At 36.9% G+C, this 12,432-nt stretch overlaps 1 protein-coding gene across 2 annotated transcripts in view; it reads left to right on the forward strand.

Annotated features, from left to right (window-relative positions):
* TAFA2 (TAFA chemokine like family member 2) overlaps positions 1 to 12,432 on the forward strand; it is a 176,930-nt gene that overhangs the window by 148,121 nt on the left and 16,377 nt on the right. For both annotated transcript variants that reach the window (XR_005563741.1, XM_039381915.1), the window contains exons 3-4: positions 5,167 to 5,319; positions 6,280 to 6,404. Coding sequence is in view for 1 of the 2 variants with exons in the window: in XM_039381915.1 (XP_039237849.1) it covers positions 5,167 to 5,319; positions 6,280 to 6,404 (278 nt within the window). In the remaining variant the exon portion in view is untranslated. The remainder of the gene's footprint in view (positions 1 to 5,166; positions 5,320 to 6,279; positions 6,405 to 12,432) is intronic.

Here is a 12,432-nt window from a genome sequence, read left to right on the forward strand (position 1 = left end):
GACACAAGCAAAGAAAGCTTTGCACATTTTACATAGTCTTTGTGACCTCAGAGGAACTACCCGAAATAGAATAAAATAAGATGCATTTATTTCATGTAAGAGTGCAGAGCTGTATTGCCTGTAAGCTGATATAGGAACTGGTTTCTGCAGGAGTTAATCATGTATCTGTGGCTGCCCACTCCTTCTGCTTCCCTGTGGCTGAAGCTGCTTCTCACTGGTCTCTGCACCCAGTTGTAGGAGTTAAACTGGTAGAGAACTAACCCTGCAAAAAAGGGGATGTTTTCCTGCCAGTCTAAATCCTTGACTTACCATCTTCACTATCAAAAGACAATGCTCGTGCAAGCAAGGGATGAAAGAGTCCAGGACAAGAGACAAGGGATCTTCTTTTTCTTCCAGTAGCTGTTAGTCATTAGATGGGTTTAGATGTATCACAAGCTGTGCCAGTGTCTTTGATAATAGAGCCTTTTAGATTTTTTTTTTTCACTGTCTGTATGTGGTTACTGTAATGATGGGGAACCTGAGCACAGAAACAGCCTGTAACTTTATTTCACCTAGTCCATGGCAATATGATTTCTTCCTCCTTGTTAATGAGCAGTGTATGTGTTAATGCATGACCTGTGCAACTTTCAGGAAAGAAAAGATTCAAAAGGCCAAGCAGATAGAATCATAGAATGATAGAATCAACCGGGTTAGAAAAGAGCTCTGAGATCATCAAGTCCAACCCTTGATCCAACACCACTGCGGTTACTAGACCATGGCACAAAGTGCCACATCCAGTCTCATCTTAAAAACCTCCAGGGACGGAGAATCCACCACTTCCCTGGGCAGCCCATTCCAATGCCTGATTATTCTCTCTAAAAAATTTCTTCCTAATATCCAGCCTAACTTCCCCTGGCACAGCTTAAGATCGTGCCCTCTTGTCCTACTGCTGGTTGCCTGGGAGAAGAGACTGACCCCCACCTGGCTACAACCTCCTTTCAGGGGGTTGTAGAAAGTAGTGATGAGGTCTCCCTGAGCCTCCTCTTCTCCAGGCTAAACAACCCCAGCTCCCTCAGCCTCTCCTCATAGGACTTGTGCTCAAGTCCCTTCACCAGCCTTGTTGCTCTTCTCTGGACCTGCTCCAGCACCTCAATATCTTTCCTGAACTGAGGGGCCCAGAACTGGACACAGCACTCCAGGTGTGGCCTCACCAGCATTGAGTACAGGGGAAGAATCACTTCCCTGGTCCTACTGGCCACACTGTTCCTGATCCAGGCCAGGTTGCCATTGGCCTTCTTGGCCACCTGGGCACACTGCTGGCTCATGTTCAGCTTCCTGTCAATCCAAACTCCCAGGTCCCTTTCTGCCTGACTGCTCTCCAGCCACTCTGTCCCCAGCCTGTAGCACTGCAGGGGGTTGTTGTGGCCAAAGTGCAGGACCCGACCTTGTTGAACCTCATCCCGTTGGAATCAGACCATCTCTCCTGCTTGTCCAGGTCCCTCTGAAGAGCCTGATGGGTGTCAGAATTGAACATCAAGGATTAAGTGTTGAGCCTATGAAATGGTGATCATAAGGAACAATAGTATTCAGAAGACTTTTCTTGATTTAATGCTAGGTTTCTATATAACACTGCACCTACACTAAATACCTTACATTCATATTTGTGAGTTGCAAAATAATAATCTTGAATACTAACTTCCCTTCTTACCCGGAGCAATCTTCCCAAAGAAATAGAGGAGTAAGGGCTGTAACTTAGTGCCAGATGTGCTGTGCAAATGTGACTGAAATTTTATTTACCTGATGGAAAGAAATTTAAAGCTACCATGAAGAAACAGTTTTGTGTAAAATGCTGAACAATAATCGCTTAGCTTTACTTTTTCCAGAAACATGATAATGACCACTTAAGTTTTTGGCATACGAATATCATACTGATATATGAGATAGCTATTGATGATTTTGCTACATGAAAAAAGCTTTAAAAGTGACAGATTAATTACAGAATATGTAATTAATGAGTGAGAAATGGTCGTGCCTGTTTCCCAAGTCCCACTCTCGTAATACAGTGTTACATCCTCTGGAATATAATCTATACGTATGTTATATACAATCATCAGGAAAATTTTGCACATAATGATCTCTGAGTCTCTTTCTTCAGTCCTTCACAGTGATTGCAGGAAGGACAACTTGCATTAACAGGGAATGCAGGACTAAGTGTTTGCACTTAGTTTTGAATAACTAATTTCTACAGGCTTCTAGAAATGGCATTTGGTTCCTCAAAAAATTTCTGCAAAACAAGCAGCATGCTTTGAAGTCTGTGCTAGGAGAAAAAGAAACAAAACCAAAATGTGAATCTCCCAAAGTACTATCTTCCTTTTGTGGAATGGTTCAGTGGCTTGATGAGGTTAATTTGTATTAAGTTGTGGGAAATACTTTATCTGCTGTATAGAAGCTTAATTTCACATGAATATGACAGATACTGTACTTACGGCACTGGAACTCAATGATTTGATAAGCATAAGGAGCTGAAATCCCTACATGTCCTCTCAAAGAATATTCATTGCATACTCTAGATGGTATAGAAACTAAAGAATGGTTGGCCTAGATTTTTCAGTGTTTGAAGTATCTTTGTATACTTTTCTAGGATGTTTTGGTTTTATACCCAGAAAATGTCAAAGTAGCTTTATTAAAGATTCCCCAAATACTATCAATAGTATATCATTATTTTTTGTTCTGTTCCATTTTTCATGTAACTTTTCACTTTTTGAAATGCTTTTCTGTATTGTACCTGAATGTAAGTGACTGTTTAATTTAATTACACTCTTTTTCCATAGAAGTATTACAATGCCTGATTTTCTCCTCCTAATTATTGAAAAGGAGGCTTTCAAAACTTTTGTTCCAGTATTAACATTTCTCTCACAGAATTTTACAACAGCTTTTTCAACTGGCTTCCGTTCCCAATGACTATTGGCATACATTGTACTTCATTTTCTTCTAGTGGTTATATTATGGCATTTCTGTAGACCTAGTAGAGCAGTGTAAAGCTATACAATAAGAGAGTGAGGAGACAAAATTTCAGGGTTAGTGATACAAAGAATATAAATAAAAAAAATATAGTGAAAAATAAGTGATACGAAGTTCTCATCCTACGACTAAATCTACTTCCTCTTGTAGATTCAGTGTCTGGGTTTTTTTATGTACCTTTCCTAAAATACAAAGTAGTGAATTTGTGTTAGCATGAGTGGGTATAAGATGTGTAATTGCCTATCAAAATAAAAATTAGTGTGAACTTACAAAAGCAGCATGTGTTCTACTATATATTATACGTTCCCAATATATCATAGAATAATTTTTTTCCCTATTCACAGATAAAAAACCTTCTAAGTGTTTTACTGAGGAAAAATAGTTTATTTAAATTGCTTTTTTGGCATGTATACCGGTAGAATGGTTTGGAAAATAATTAAAAGTAATTTTTGCAGCAACCTGTGCTACAAGCTGTAAAAATATTTTGCTCATCATCAATGGTATGAAAATACCACAGGTTGAAAATTTCAGACAGACAATATGAATTGTTTTCCTTATTCTCTGTTGAATTAAAAATTATACTTAGAAGTTGAAGAAAAGCAGTTTTTGTGCATAAAAATATTTTCTTTCCTCCTAGATTTCTGATGTAAATGTAACATTTTAGCATATCAAAATATGATGGATTGTGGGTTAATTGTTTGCATCGTGTTATATCTTTTCAGATGTAGCACAGCATGATGTGGTGGAGTATAATCAAACCTGACACAGTACAATGCATTGAGTGACAAGAAAGACCACAGACGGTTCATTGGAATTTGTTATACTGAAAAATGCATAAGTCCCTGAATGAGATGTTTAGTAGTTTATGTTTTGTTGATGAAGACACCGAGTCTAATTGTTGTCTGTGGCTTTTGCCTCTAGGAACATTCTTGGGGTCCATAGCCTACATTAAGTTTGTTTTCCTTTCTCAGGCCTTTTAGTAGCTGACACTGTGCAATAACAACTGAGTGGATCCAGGGATCAGTGCTGGGCTCCTGAAAGGCTGTTAGCAGGATTTTCTCCTCATGGAAGCTCTCATTTATTGTTTGACACTAGGGATATAAAAGGTAGCTGAAGCATTCAGTACATATGCTTTGCATAGAATATACAAAAAGTTAAACAGAAGTAGAAATACAGGATTTGGAGGTACTGTTAAAACACATTGCTTTAAATAGTTTGTATTCCTCCCCATAAAAAGTTGTAGGTCAGCTAAAAGTTCATATTTCTTTCTCTCTTCCTTCTGATGGGAATGAACTATCCCCACAAATATCTGGTCTTATATCAGTAACCACTGAAAGTTCAGATAAAATTACTTTTTCTGAAAACCAAGTCCTTTGGTAACTGGCTGCTGAACCAGAAAGGGTAGTTTGGCAGTTCTCCTCTTACCAAATTGGTCCTCTCATAGGACTCCAGTAGCATGATTCTGGTGATCAGTTACAGTAGATTGAATGGGAGTGATAGGTACATATATCGAATAAAGAAAATTGTCACGTTGTCTCCCTTGTTTGAAAAATTTGGTTCCCCATGTTCCCAGATTTACTTTGCAGCACCAGGTGGAAAGATTTAAAATGTGATTTCTTAGCAGATATTATTTCTGGATTTTGTTTTAGGGCTGTCCCTGTATCCTGCCAGTTGTTCTCTGTGCACTTGTAGGAAGGTTTTGGAATACCGTATCAAAGACTATCTGTTCAGGACACAAAGCCTGGAGACATAGATTCCGAAAACATATGCATGTATGGTTATTTTAGCATTGATACACTTTCACGTCAAAGTTTCTCCCTTGGAGAAAAAGAAAAAAAATATTGGTAGAGATACACAGCTGTTGATGGAAGTCCAGAAATTAATATAGTTTCTAGGCTAGTTTTGTGTTTCTGCTTCCCACTTCACTGGAGCAGTCCTCTATGCAGCCTTGTCCAACCATTCTTCTTTAGCTAGTGTTTTCTGCCTGAGATAGTTATACTACTTTTACAAAAGAAATCAACTTTATATTCTAGTATTAATATCATTGTAATTCTTGTTTCATGCATGACAGATTGCCTTACAGAACAAAATTAAAAAAAAACCAAACCAAACAGTATGATGCTACCTTGCAAAGTTATCAAATTGCTCATCTTTTTCTTTTCACAGCTCACCATGTTAAAACTGGGACCTGTGAAGTGGTGGCACTTCACAGATGTTGCAATAAGAACAAGATAGAAGAAAGATCACAGACGGTGAAGTGCTCCTGCTTCCCTGGGCAGGTAGCGGGTACCACCCGGGCAGCTCCTTCTTGTGTTGATGGTGCGACTACTTCTATTGCTTCCTTTGTGTTCCTTGAAGTTTTTGCTGGCTTAACATCATCAGTGAGACCCACTCCATTACGGTTACCTATTTAAAATAAGAGTAGGACAGCTTCTGCATTTTGAAGGTGATCTCCAAGGTGAACAGAAGGAAGATGGGAAGAATTAGTTATTTGCTATTGCCCTGCAGAAATGCTAAACAAATTTATTAGATGACAGTGAAAGAGACCACTTGAGGGGCTAAATTTGATCCAAGAGAGGACCCTTGGAGTTGTATGAAATCCACTTAATTGAAAGTATTTATGCAAAATTGACACGAGCATATAATTTTCATGTGCTACAGTCTTATATCTGATTTATATATTTATCATACATGAAAAAAAAAAGCAAAGAAACAGAATGCAATTCTGTCCAGTTTTTAGTCTTTTTAGACCAACGCTATTATTCCTATTCACAGTGCAATATTAATGTCTTACTTAATTGTAGTATAAGTTCATATGTTTTATTTGGGAAAATACGAGTTGATTTTTCACATTGCTTTCTCTGAAAGAGTAGCAGGATTCACCCTTTACATTATCTCTTTTACTGTTGATATGTTGTTGGCTGTCAGAGAAGCTGTAAATATGTCATCGCTGGGGAATAAAGTTAATCAGACTGTGCTAGACTGTATAGTAGACCAGGCAAAAGAAGAGATTCTACTTATCACTTCGAAATCTGGCTGAGCAAGAACAAATGAGGTTGGAATGAAATGCTGTGAAGAGGTTGCCTTTGAAGCACATAGCACGTTTTGCGAATTGAAACTTAATTTCTTATTAAGGTTCTGAGGTGGCTGAAAATCACAGACTAGCTGTCAGTGAACATATTTCTAATATTTTTCTGGAAAATAAATATTGCAACATAATAACATAATGAAGTGTCCATTTCAACAACATGCAAATATGTTTGTTTTCCTTTCTTGTAGCTTCAATCGTGGAGCAGAAATGGTGGTGCCACATGCAACCATGTCTTGAAGGGGAGGAATGTAAAGTTCTTCCAGATCGTAAGGGGTGGAGCTGTTCCTCTGGGAATAAAGTGAAAACAACTAGGGTAGGTATGATACCAACCTGACATGTTGCCAACAAGTATATAAAAAAAAAATGGTGCACAGAAATTGGGTGCACATTGAAGACCTGAGCTGAGAAGACTGAAGAAGCATGGGAAGAGAGTCATACTGGGATTGGACTTCCTGGTCCTGCACACTATTCTCAGCATACTTTTCGATTACCTGAACATAGTAAGCAGTGTGCCAGACCTTCTCAGGTAAGCACTGAGGATAGTAGAGTTGATCCCTTGAACTAAAAGTAATCATCAAATGTATTATAACCTAATATGTATTTCTTTCTGAAACTTGCTCAAAGTCTGTATACCTTGCTAAGCCCTTCATTTACAGGATAGCAAACAAGTACATTTTTATCAATAACATGGAATACCATGTTTCTACATAAAAACTGCTGAGTATGGTAAGCATTTGATGTGTCATTACAGTATGATCTTTCGGTTCTTATCATCTTGTATGACTGGGATTTACCAAGAAATTTTGACAGAGTTTCAGTGAGCTCTTTTCCTCCATTTGACACTTCTTATATTATTGATTCAAAATTACATTAACAGCAATACATCTAACATTCATCACATACAATGCTTGACAACAAAGTATACATGCTGTCATCTCTGCTTTTTAGTGGCTAAGAGAAATAGAAGAAAAACAAATTCTTCAGATAAGCTATAAACACAAAAACTTCCTAAATCTACAGCATTGTATCACAGTTCTTCATCAACATACAAAAGATTAAAATGCTCTCAGAAGACACACGTGCATGTGTTTAAGTATAAACAGCTTCACCTCTACATGCCACCACACACACTCATGTCTGGTTTTTCTTTTAAGTATTTAGTACTTGTTTGCAGTGTCAGGCCATAATTTGCTAGCATGGTGTTTACTGTGTGCAAGTGTTTGAGTGTCTGTGTCATTTCATTGAAATCTTCCTTTCATAAACACTAAATTTCTGGTATACATTGACTGTAGTGATATGTAGCGTGCACTGATGGAATTGTATTCCTTCTGTTCCACAGAGAGCTCCATATGTCTCAGTTTCTGTATGTATAAGTCTCTAAAACATTTTGACATTCTTTGAAGGAAGGACACTTTCTAAATGTTTGTTACACAATCCCTTTCCTGAATCCACTTTCAAATATGTTTCTTCTGAACATAACCTTGCTGGAATGCTGCCCACACTTAACTTTGTATAGGCCAGTGCAAAACTGATTATATACATGTAAAATGTGTCTGCATGTATAATATAACAAGAAGGAACTAGATAGAATTTAATAATAGGAATAGGAATAGAAAAAGAATTGTGTGTGTTTTAAAATTTGTCAAACACTAACCAATATTAGTGTTACAGAATACATGCCATTTTATATTTATTGAGAGTGTTTAACAAGAGGTAAGTAAACATGTGGGTCTGGATTACATTTCTGCAGAAAAAAAAGAGGTCACCAAATGAATTAGAAATGCCTTGATGCCTTGATTCTTCTCAACAATTTGTCAGAATATGGGTTTTTCTGCATTTGTTGAGGTTGTGAAGTTTTGTCCGTTGTTAGGAATCTACAGAAGACCAAAGGTGTTGTCCTCAAGGGCTTATGCCTCTTTTGTAGATTTGTAGGACTAGTTCTTTGAAGCGGAATTTTCTTGTCCTCCATGGTGGGGGCAATCCTTAGGATTCATTTCATACCTCTTCAAAAGTGATGCTTTGAAAAAGCCAGTCCTTTTTTTATATTTGCCATCATAAACAGTGATTCAGTATAATGGCTACCATAACCTGCTTACAGACCTAGCACCACTAAAAGGTCACCTTAAATGCCCCACTATTTGTTCTGCTTTCTGGTTTGTCCGGATATGGTATGCTGTGCCCTTTCTTCCTTCATTTTCCACATATCTACAAGGTTGTTTTGAGACAATAGCAAACTTGAATTCAAATTTCTGATTTAAAGTTGGTCTAAGTCATTGAAACCAGGTGACAGGTGAATGAAGGTCTCTGTCTTTCCAGATTCAGGGAGCTGTGATTTTAGCAAACATCTTTCTGATAGGCAGAAAAATATACATTGCTATTGGAAATGCAAGTAGTTCTTTATGCTAAGAGAGTAGCCTATTATCGAAAGGCAAGTAACTTTCCCTAATATGTAGTGACTACAATATTTTTTTAGCTCCTCTTTCTGCTCCCTGAAGTCTATATATAAAGAAAAGATTCTAAAGTGCTCTGTGGTTTCAAAATCTCCTTTTTTTTCTTTTTTTTTTTTCTTTTATGAGAATAATAAAAATAACTCTACAGTCAGTCAGTATTAAGAAATCATGAATAATAAGTTTCTCACTGTAAAATGAAATAAACCATATGTGATTATAAAGAAACAAAGAGAACTGAGCAGCTTGGGTGATTTAAGTGGATTACGGAAAAGCCTTGTGAAGACTTTCCTGAAAAGCCAAAATAAAAGTCTATATTCACTTCCAAACATTTTCTAAGTTAGCCTCCTTCATGTGCGAAAAACCTAACCCAATTGACCGCTGAAATACTAGCTACTCTTTTATGGGATACCAACTTCAAAAGCAGCACTTATATTTCCGCATCTTGAGTTGTTAATAGTTAAGCTTTATGTTAGAGATAAAACTAGTGGAGGAAGAAAGTATTTTACTTGTCCACCTCTCTTAGCATATTTAATCATAGTATTGTAAAAAATGATGATACCAACTTCCTAATACTTATGATATTAGGCAAAAAGGCCAAATGAATAATGGGGGAAAACTGAGGGATTTTTAAAAATATGGTCAGCTTAAGGTTTTGCATTTTGTTCAGCTATAGTGATCTAATAAGGTCTTACATGAATAATGAGTTAGAAATACTAGAATTCAGATGTTAAGAAAACTCATTTGGAAATTTTCTTCAGAATGAAAAGACAGGTATTATTATCTTAATTTGTTTGCATGTTAGTGGGAAAAGGCTGATGTTAAGAGTTAACCCCAGAAAAGGACTGAATACAGGGAGAAAGTGTGTATGAATAAGCTGAGTACTGAGTTAACTTATGCTCGTTTAGAGTTGACTACTTTGGTCTATGTAGCCTGCAGGAAGGGACAGGAAAAAAGCCAATGACAACTTAGCTAAACCAGAAATTTTTTTGAGTTCATATTTTGATAAATAAACACAAAATTTTTGTCACATTGCCTTCTTTAAAGGATTAGAAAAGTGTTTCAAAAAAGGGGAAAATCCATTTTTTTTTTTACATTTGAAATACTCTTTCTTCTTCCAGTGTCTTTCTAACATAATTATTTTAATTCAAAAAGCTCTCCTGGTTGTGTTTCCTTTCTTTTCCTTCAATATAGGAAAACGTCTACTTAAACAAAGAAATTTTCCCATCAGTTGAAAACTACAAAATATAGCAGTCTTATGTATAAAACTGAAAATGACATTTAAAAAATGCTATGAGTTTGTTAAACAAAGGAGTCCTTTACAAAGACTGGATATTTTGCAGCCAGGTAAGAGCTGAGGAGAAATAATTTAATATTTCTCTTAGTTATGGGGTGTATTCCACACCAGAGGTCTCTCTGTGGATAGGGGTTTTCTAAGGGCTGATCCAGATGCCAGGCTTTACTTGTATTTTTAAGAACATTACTTTGCCCATTATCTTTATAATAGAGGCAGACTTTACATATGAGCACCAGAAGCAGCATGTAAACTGTATGAAAGTGCATGTTGCAATGCCTCCTGCAGTCCCAGTTCCCCAGGCATCCACCCTGGGACTAGCTTGGACAATATCATGGCTCCTAGGCAGCCCATAAACCTGTGTGTCTTTCCTGCAGAAACAAAACCCATGAACAAGGTAAAGTGCCGTATCCCAGGTCTCATATTGAGATCCTGGAGATGCAGCATGACTAAAGAAGTGTGTTCTTGCTCCTGGCAGTGGGAAAGTGGCTCTGGGCTGATATTTTATGAAGATGTAGAGAAATACACATTTGTATTTTTCATAAGAGAAATATAGTGTAGAATAGACTATTTCAGTTGAAAGGAACCTACAGTGATCATCTAATCCAACTACCTGACCAATTCAGGGCTAACCAAATTAAGGCATGTCAATAGGGGCATTGTCCGAGTGCCTCTTCAACAACTGACAAGCTTGGGGTATTGGCCACCTCTCTAGGAAGCCTGTTCCAATGTTTGACCATCCTTTCAGTAAAGAAAAGCTTCCTTACGTTCAATCTAAACCTTCCCTGGTGCATCTTTGAACCACTGTGCAGTAATGAAATGGTACCTTGTCTTCAAGCTTTTAGCTTGATTTGGTAGAACTGCCTGTGGAACGAGGCATAGTTTTAATACTAAGCACTAAGTTCTGATTAAAATATATGGAGTGGAATTTACTGGACTTTGCTTGGGTTAGGACTCTAGAGTGAGATAACTAGCCCAAGGTCTTGACTGTCTTTTTAGTATTGAGAATTGTTCAATTCCAGAAACCAATTAATTTTGTTCTAAGATAAGTCAGATGAATTATCTTCTGGAGGTGCTTGTGTCTCTCAAGTAACCTAGAAGAAAGCTACGATGACTAGATTAGCCCCTAACATTTAGATACTTAATGCTGAATAGGAAGCAGCTGGCTTAAAGAACTTACTCTCTTTGATGTGGTCCTCAGTAGGAAGATGATCATAAAAATACCTTCATTCTTTGTCAGTTTGGGAAGCTTTGGATTTTGACCACTATCAAATGCAATATAACATTTTCAAAGTTTCAAGAATGTTCATATTCTGATGATACACAACTGTGAGCTAAACTGGTGAATCATACTATGATGAGCAACATGTCCAGTATATACTATTCAGTAAAAGCTGGCAACAGTGCATGTTCTTTTAGCACTGACTTGTTGGTATAATACAAACACTAATACTAATACTATAAATTAACAACAAAAAAAAGTCAGATACATAGCAGGTATTGATTATTAACCTCTGAAAATCTCTAGAAAGTGAGCAGTGTTTTCCTCTAGACAAGTGAAAGAAGTATTTTCAGCTGGGTCACAAAGGGCAGTTTTTGGAAATGAGCAGCTAACTACTGGAATAGCTGAGCACCCATACTTTTAGAATGGGCTGAAGGAACTGCAATTGTCACTCTGAAAACTAGCTAATATTTTTAACATGTGGAGAAAAGCATACAGAACAGAAAGAAATCAATATCTAATATATTACTATGTAACTATATGGTAAACCAATATTAGCAATAGAGTACTGCACTAAAATAAAATAAATATTACAAGGGCAGAGAGAAATAAAAGAGAAATATTACAGAGCCAAAAATAAATCCATATTGAATGTATTTATTCACATGCCAAATCCAAATCTGCTTTCCAAATCAATACTGGAGATAGATGACTAATGTGAAATGAACAGAAATATTGCCAGCATGGTGAGAAACCCATACTGAGAGTGTTTATCTACATTCAAAAACAATATTGGAGAAAGCCTGAAGCCAGTTATTTGTAATATTCTAATTTATTTAATTTTACATTATGGCTTCCAGAGTTTAAAAGAAAGTAAAAATTGAATATCGTCCTTGGAAGAAGAGAAAGTGTACCATCCAAGCACACCAACTGGCTGCACATGAAGCCAAATTGTGTTCAGTATGTTCATCCCACTGCTCTCAATCAATGTAATTTCATTGCTATCTATAAATACTGCTTCCATTTTTACCCTATCTCTTCTTTCTCACTTGCAGATGCTGGGTTGTTTCTAAATTAATTACAGCTGGTGACAGAAGAGGAACTAATTTTATTTATGTTTCAATTTATAAAATATGCTGTTCATAATCCTTTCAGCATAAGGAATGAAAGGACCTCTGTTAGGTACCTTTACATAGTAATGCTTTTCATTGGGCTTCTCAGAGTCCCGATATCAAAAGGCAGCATTAAGTGGTGACTCAACTACCACCGGTGCTGTCATAACTGATGCTTGAGAAAGACAACGTAATACAAGAGAGCTAAAGTATGTCCCTAGATATGAGAAGAAACTGGCATTTTTCTTGTAACTGAGCCTGACCTA

Source organism: Pipra filicauda, unplaced genomic scaffold (genome assembly GCF_003945595.2).
Source record: "Pipra filicauda isolate LSUMZ 115617 unplaced genomic scaffold, ASM394559v2 scaffold247_size1415610_pilon, whole genome shotgun sequence".
NCBI lineage: Eukaryota > Metazoa > Chordata > Aves > Passeriformes > Pipridae > Pipra > Pipra filicauda.